The 8,125-nt window shown below is 41.8% G+C and overlaps 1 protein-coding gene across 1 annotated transcript; it reads left to right on the top strand.

Moving 5' to 3' along the window:
* The first annotated feature begins 1,146 nt into the window (after nt 1-1,146).
* On the top strand, nt 1,147-6,688 carry LOC123239790 (zinc finger protein 583-like). The gene is made up of 2 exons (XM_044667086.1): nt 1,147-1,219; nt 5,172-6,688. Exons 1-2 carry the CDS (start codon nt 1,183-1,185, stop codon nt 6,170-6,172), a joined length of 1,038 nt encoding a protein of 345 aa, XP_044523021.1. The 5' UTR covers nt 1,147-1,182; the 3' UTR covers nt 6,173-6,688.
* The last annotated feature ends 1,437 nt before the right edge of the window (nt 6,689-8,125 follow it).

The following is an 8,125-nucleotide window of genomic DNA, read 5'->3' as shown; positions in this document are numbered from 1 at the left end:
TTTTTTTCTTTTTTTATTTTCATGCCAAGCACACTTCCATATTGGTCACTGTTGCAAGAGCAAAGTCACACACAGCCCAAACCCCCAAATAAAACCAAAGATACAACTGATGGGAAAGACAACTTCAACAGTTCTTTCTTGGGAGGGGAAGAGCATTTACCATCCTAAGTCTTTCAGGATTGTCCCAGCTCGTTGCATTGCTGAGAGTAGCCGTGTTTCACCGATAATCCTTACACAGTATTGCTATTAATGCATTCACTGTTCTGGTTCTGCTTATTTCACTCTGCATCAATTCCTGCAGATCTTTCCAGCTGTTTCTGAAATCACCTTGTTTGTCATTTCCTATAGCACAATAGCATCCCATCACCACAAGTCTCACAATTTGTTCAGCCATTCCCCACCTGATGGACATCCCCCCTGGGTTTCCAATTCTGTGCCACCACCAAAAGAGCTGCTGTAGATATTGTTGTACAAGTACGTGCTTTGCCCTTGGGTCTAGTCTTTAAAAAGAAATTGTTCAGAACTCTAAACTGGTAGCTCACTGCCCCATATCCTCTCTAGGCTAGCAAGTTTATCCTCATTCCTCCTTCGTTCTTCCCTCAAATTCCAAACCAGAAGATGGGCAGGGAAAAGAAGGGAATAAGTGCCTGTAACTACCTACTCTGTGTCCTGAACTGGGCAAAGGATTTGATAATGAATATCATGAAGCTCACAACATCCCTGTGTGTTTGGTCCTCTTATGATCCTCATTTCGTAGTTAAGGGAACTGAGTCAAAAAAAGGTTCCATGACTTGCCCAGGGATACCTTGCTAACCATGTGTGTGAGGCTGCTTTGAACTTGTCTTTCTCCCTCCAGCATCAGAACTCTTCCCTCTGCACTACCAGCTCCTTCTCATTTCTAGGTAATGGAAACTGTGGAATGTGCCCCCCACTCTCTGAGAGAGGTCCATAACGATGGAATGTTCTTATTCCAAATAGGCTGCTTAAGTTCTGCTATGGAAACCATCCTCGAGGCTCCTGGGAACCCTGTTTTGGTCCTTCCTTGCATGTCGCCTTTCCCTAAAAAGAACTAAATTATGTGTCTTTCTCTCTGTCTTCTTCCTTCCCTCTTCCACGTGTCCTGGGCTTGCAGCTGCTAGAGAAGATTTGATCTCCCATTTTCAGCAAGAGGAAGCCCCATGGATGGCAGATCCAAAAGGTACAAGAGGCTTCTGTCCAGGTGAGTGAAATGAAAGCAAGCGTAGGAGGGGTCTTGTCCAAAGAGGCGTCTGTGTTACAGTCAAGGGAGTGCTAGACTTGGTAGGTAGGTAGACCTAACTTGGGATTTTCCATTTGATTTCCCACTTTCCGGCAGTGGCATCTGGAGCAATGAACCTCTGAGCCTCAGTTTGCTCGTCTCTAATAAGAGAAAGGGGTCTGACTCCATGTTTCCTTCCAGTAACAAAACTAAGATCCTTGAAGAAGTCCTTGTTGGCAACTTTGGAGCCTGGGGCTTTCCTGAAAGCATCCAGAAAGGGCTGAAGGCCATTCCTTATGAACCCTTTACTAGGTTTATTCAAGCCAGGAAGCATTTCTGAAGCTTCTGCTATATATCACACTGTGTTAACCCCTTGGGGGTTAGCCCCAAGGACACGGAGAAAGGCAAGGGACAAGTCCTGCTCTCCAAGACTTCCCTGTTTGGTGGGGAAGACAACCTGTAAACAGCTGTGTACAAAACCACCACGTCCGGGGACCTCAGAGCTAATGTGGAGGAGGGAGGACTGGAGAAGACCTAGTGTGGTCTGTGGGGAGTGAAGTGGGACTTCAGGATTGCCGCATGAGCATTGTCAGCCTGGGGGGCAGCCAGAGCAAACCCAGGGAGTCAGGGAATGGAGACCTGAGCCGCTGGTCACGGCACGTGTGGAACGAAGCGAGGGGCAGAGAATTTGTTCTTGGCGATAGGGAGCCAAAGGAGTTTCTTGAGGAAACAGTGGCATGCTCAGAAGTGCGTGTTAGGAAAGAGGAATGTGACACCTGGGTGGAAGATTGAGTGGCCTGGAGAGAGACTGGGGTTAGCGAGACCACGAAGGCGGCCCTTGGAATGTGTCGGGCCTGATGGCCGAAAGTGGCAATGCTGGGAGAGAAGGGGAGGTAGCAGAGAGATGGAAGGGAAGGAGAACCAGCAGGACTTTCCGTCGATTTGGACCTGCGCAGATGTGAGGGGCTGAGAGATGAGGGGTGGATGTAGCTAGGAAGGGAATGATTGTCCTTGCTGTCCAGGAGCCCAGCATCTCCTATACAATGATGGAGGCCTTTGATGAGAAGCATCTGATCCTGGAAGTCCCTGTTAGGTGAGCAAGGCCACAGAGAATGGCTTGGCAGGGAAGTGCAGGGAGCTCAAGAAGGGCAGAAGGGAATAGGACAGAGAAATAGAAGGAATGGTTTCAGGAGGAGGTTAGAATTCATGAGCAAAGAGTCTAATCACAACAGTCATGATGGTGACAGAATGTATACGATCTGCTCAGTGACATGTGATATACCGATATTATGTGATCCTGACGACAGAAGGGAGGTAGTTGGTGTTACTATTCTCCATTTAGAAATAAGAGAAGCAGGAGGCAGCTGGGTGGCTCAGTGAGTTGAGAGACAGGAGGTCCTGGGTTCAAATCTAACCTCAGACACTTTCTAGCTGTATGACTGTGGGCATGTCATTTAACCCGCATTGCCTAGCCCTTACCACTCTTCTGCATCAGAACCAATACACAGTGTTGATTCTAAGGCAGAAGGGCAAAGGTTTTAAAAAAAGAAAGAAGGAAAGTAAAGTAACTTTTAGCCCTGGCAGTTGGCCACTGTTATGCAGCTAGAAAGTTTCTACATCTGCATTTGAAGCTGGGTCTTCCTGAGTCCAGGCATCAAGCTCCATCCATTGTGCCACTTAAGTTAGAGGAAGCTGGAAACAGGGGAAATAAGAGGCTAAGAGAGAAGCTTTTCCTTTTCATGATTGAATGAAGATGAAAAGAAGATCTAACTGGAGAAAACATCAGTAATTCTCCTAACGTATGTGTAAGGGATGAGCTTCTTGGTTAAAGTAGAAGAGGCTGGCAGAATGCCTTAGAAAGCAGAACCGGACCGCGTGACTTATGTTTAAGAAAGTGTCTTGTTATAAAGATTCTCAAAGCCTTAGATGGCATTCTGTGATACCTTTTGGACTTAGGCTTCTAAGCTCACCCCGCTGTGTGCCTTTGGACCCCAGGAGAACCATGAAAGCTGTAGATTCCCGGGATAATAGAATCATAGGCAACTGGAAAGGACAGCCGCCATTTTTGTTTTTGCAAAAATCTGGAAACAAAGATGGCGCCCACATATTGGGAAATGAGGAAACAAATGATGGGCTGGGCCTCGGGTTTACTATTCCCTGCAAGACTTCCATTCACATTTATTTTATACATTTTGTTGAATAGAAAGAGCGTTTTCAATCAAGTAAGTCACATCTTGGACGATGTTAAGCATAACATGATGGAATGAATTCATAGCGGGAAATTTTTCTCTGAACAATGCTTTGTAGTGGCAGTTCATCTCTTGTAAAACCCAAGCTTCCATCTGGCTCTGCATCAATTGGATTTAATCTTAATAACAACAACTAAAGGACAGGCCATTATAAGTAGCATTTCTGTAGTGTCTGCTCTGTGCCCCATTCCAGGCTAAGCGCTTTACAGAGATGACCCCTTTTGATGCCTATAACGATGCTGGAAGGTAGATACTGTTATCATCCCCATGTTACAATTTAGGAAACAGAGGCACTCACAAGTTTAGTGACTTGCCCAGGGTCATAGTGCTAGTGTCTAAGGTGTAATGTGAACTTTATTCTTCTAGACAGCTAGATTTAGTTCTCTGTTGGCCAATCGTACCGGATATATAGGTAGTTCTAACTTTATGTAAATTTTCATTATGGCAGTACATTGGAAAGTATCACTTGGATCCCAGGACAGCAGCCTCAGGATCCTCTTGTTTCAGACAGTAAAACGATTTAATCAGCAGGTAATAAAACCTTGGAGGTGGCAGGTCAAAAAGAGGAGGTCTACAGAATGGTCCACTTCTGTTAAGTGGGAAATAGCTATATTTTGATTGAGAACCAAAAGGGTGAAAATGTTCTCTCACACGTGGATGAAGCAGAAAGTGGTGGGAGAATTTTATAAGCTCTCTTGTTGAGAGATGGAAAAAAACAGTGTGTTCATTGGTAAAGTTCAATTGCATACATGGCCTTTTGAAAAGATTTCTCTATATAAAACTAACTTATAGGAAATAACTTTTGAGACTTTTTTTTTTCTTAGTAATGGCACAACAGCTACACTCCCACAAACTCTGGAATGACAACCTCAATTGCCAACCAGTTCCTGGTAGATAGGGGGGTCCAGCACTCTATTTGCTCTCTTGCTTCCAGTTGCCCCTTAACCTCGTGGAAATAAACTCTACCTCCCTTTCAAGTTATGTTTAGAGGGAGGGCTCCTCACTTGACCTGCTTTCACTCCTGTCCTTTTGAAGTGCCTCTAAAGATAGTGCATCTGTACTAAATGACATAATACCTTTGGATATGAATAGAAAGGAAGAAAACTTGAATATAACATTCAAAAGTACTGCATGTCAGTTAAAGAGTAAATTCATTTCTCAGCTGAGCGTATGAAATTGACCAAGAATGACCATGTGATAGAACATCAAAATTGATCAGGAGGCTACGTGAGAAGGACAAAATTATAAGTATAATCAATAAAAGGCATTGAAAGAAAAAAAAGGGCAATGGAAAAAAGCTGTCATGTACTGTGAACAGAGCATTTGCAGGCATAGGCTTTGGATTGTAGTCTAGTATTAGGGACTTTGGTCAGGTCACTCCTCCAGTCTGAGCTCTTGGCCTGAGTTGTGAAGGGTGATGAGAATCCTGGGTTTGCCTAGGTCACAGGTGTCCTCTAAGGTTCCAATGTTACTATATGAGAGCATGTTTCTGAAATCAACAGTGTTCCAGATGTAAGCAAATGGTGTTATCCAAAAACTGGTCCTGTTTGTGTAAATTTTAAAAGTTTTTTTTTTGCCTGGAGAAATGGAATAAAAATCAGTTGACTTTCTGCCATCAGAGGAAAGAACTATTTTTGTATGTGTGTTTCTGTGTTTATATCATTGTCTGTTTTCTTCTGATGCAGAGACCAGTTTTGAAATGAATGAGATGTCTACAAAGCCGAGTCTTTTTGTGGAAGCAACTGGCCCCCAAAGATGCATGAATGAGGGTCCCTGTGACTTAATCTTCAGAGAAATCTGTGACTCTGATATCAAGGTAGAAAAGAATCCAAACAGTGACTATGACTTTGATGAAACTGCCACAAAATCCAGACAATATTCAGTCCTAAATCAGTATAAGAAAATTACTTCAAGGAATGACTCTTTTCACGATAGTGAATATAGCAAGTACTTTCCTGAAGAAGTAGAACTTCTCCAGGCCCATGAGAAACCTCCTGAAATGCACATGTATCAAGGCAATCTAGAGGAAGTGACCTTCAGCTGGAATTCACACCTCCTTAGACATCCCCAAAGTAATACTGGAGAGGTGCTTTCTGTAAGTAACAAAGGTGAGAAGGTCTTCAGTCAGAACTCTGAGCTTGCTAGCAACCAGAGAATCCACAATGCAGAGAGACCTTATGAATGTAAACAATGTGGAAAAGCTTTTACAGTGAGAGGCCATCTTGCTGCACATCAAAGAATCCACACTGGAGAGAAACCTTTTCAATGCAATCAGTGTGGAAAGACTTTCACACAGAAGGGCAGTCTTACCAAACATCAGAGACTCCACACTGGAGAGAAACGTTATGAATGTACACACTGTGGAAAGGCTTTCACAAGGAAGGACAGTCTTGTTTCCCATCAGAGAATCCACACTGGAGAGAAACCTTATGAATGTAAACACTGTGGAATGGCTTTCACACAGAGCTCCAGTCTTGCTGAACATCATAGAATCCATACTGGAGAGAAACCTTATGAATGTAAACACTGTGGAATGGCTTTCTCACAAAGGGCCCATCTTGCTGCACATCAGAGATTTCACACTGGAGAGAAACATTATGAATGTAAACAATGTGGAAAGGCTTTTGCACAGAGCTTTTGGTGTTGCTGCACATCTGAGAATCCACAATGGACAGAAACACTATGAATTTAAGCAAAGTGGAAAGGCTTTCACGAGGAGGTACTATCTAACTAAACATCAGTGTAGCTACAGTGGAGTGAAACTGTGAATATAATGGAAGTAGAAATGCTTTAAAAAATAGCTCCACATTTTCTAAATGTCAAATATTTCTAACTGGAGAGAAACCTCAGGGTCTTAATTGAGGCTGTGGTTTTAGTTGCCATTCTTAGCTTATTTAACAAAAGAGAATCCATACTGGAGAGAAACTTTAGGAATATGTTTATTGTGGCAAAACCTTCAGACAACCATCATGAGTTACTCTTAACCAAAGAATTCCTACTGGATAGAAATCTTATCACTGTTGTGAATAAGAAAAGTCATTCAAATGGAGTTCAGATCGGTTCAGTATCAGAAAATGCCTCTGAGGACTTTCACATATGGAGTCCATGTGATGGCTTCAGCTACAGTTCATCTCTTACTTTTTATTAAAGGATTCCTAGAGCAGAGAAACTTAATAAATGTGCTCAAGGGCAATGTTTGTTTGCTTGTTTGTTTTGGGAGGAGGGAGATCACTATTAATTAGGCAAGTGTTAATTAAAATAATTCTGAGGTACCACCCCACACCTATCATATTGGCTATTATGACAGAAAAGGGAAATGACAAATGTTGGGAAATTGATATCTTAAGTCTTTGGGGAGTTGTGAAGGGATTCAACTATATTGGAGAGGAATTTGGAACTATCCCAAAGCATTATTAAATGGTTCTTACCCTTTCACCTCGAAAATACCATTACTAGGTCTGCCTCCCAAAGAGATCAAAAACAAAAAAGAAAAGACCCTATATGTACAAAACACTTAGAGCAGCTCTTCTTATGGTGATGAAGAATTGGAAAGTGAGGGGAAAACGATCACTTAAAGAATGCCTGTATCAATTGTTGAATATGATTGTAATGGAATACTCTTTATGATTAGGGATGAGCTTAGAAAAAATTGGACCATTTTACATGAACCAATGCAAAGGGAAGTAAGCAGAACCAGGAGAACATTGCATAGCATGACAGCATCATTGTATGATGAATAACTGAATGGTTTATTCTCAGCAACACTATGATCCATAATAATTTCAAATGACATAATAAAAAGTGCCAACTTCCAGAGAAAATAGTGATTGAGTCTGAATTCAGATTTTTAAAAATGTTCTCAACTTTCTTAATTTTTTTTGTTCTAAGTTTCCTTTCACAAAAGTATTCATATGGATCAAGGTTTTACAAGACTGCATAAAAGTCTATAGCGGATTGCTTACTGTCTCTTGGGTAGGGAGGAGAGAAAATTCAAGACTCGAATGTTCTTTTTTAGAGTAGGATATTGTTTTTACATGGAATTGTGAGAAGAAAGTAGCAAATAGGGGTATGGGGGAGAGGAGTGGTACAATCAGTAGAGAACAAGATTCTTCATGAAATGAAGGGATCTACAAGCAATGGGTTTAGGAAGTGCTTCTTCTAGATCTCATACTTGGCTACACATTGGATATATCGTTTTAAGAGATAAAACTCAGTATTTCACAAGGGAAGGTCTCATGGTTCAGCAGAGCATTCATTACATCTCCCCAAAGGGATCTCATTAAACACCCCAAATTTCATACTGTGCATCAAATTACTATAATGATGAGACTTTTTCTCTGAAATCCTAATGTTTGTCATTCCTCAGTATTTCATGGCACTTAACTGTAACAATTTCTTCAGCAATTCCCCAGTTAATTCTTAGTAGCTTTGTTTCCTTTTTTTCCTGATCTTACCAAACAAACTGGTGATGCAGTTTCAGTGAAACCCAGGAAGAGTTGTAGGAACTAATGCATATACAATAAGGGATTAACTGAAAAAATAACTACCTGAGAAAGCCAACAATTTGGGGATATGTAACCTCTCTTACTGTGATGATCAAGCTATAACCTGGTTGAGCAGTAATAGATAGCAGATATAG

Source organism: Gracilinanus agilis, chromosome 3 (genome assembly GCF_016433145.1).
Source record: "Gracilinanus agilis isolate LMUSP501 chromosome 3, AgileGrace, whole genome shotgun sequence".
Lineage (NCBI taxonomy): Eukaryota > Metazoa > Chordata > Mammalia > Didelphimorphia > Didelphidae > Gracilinanus > Gracilinanus agilis.
This window is presented reverse-complemented; position numbering and strand designations above follow the sequence as displayed.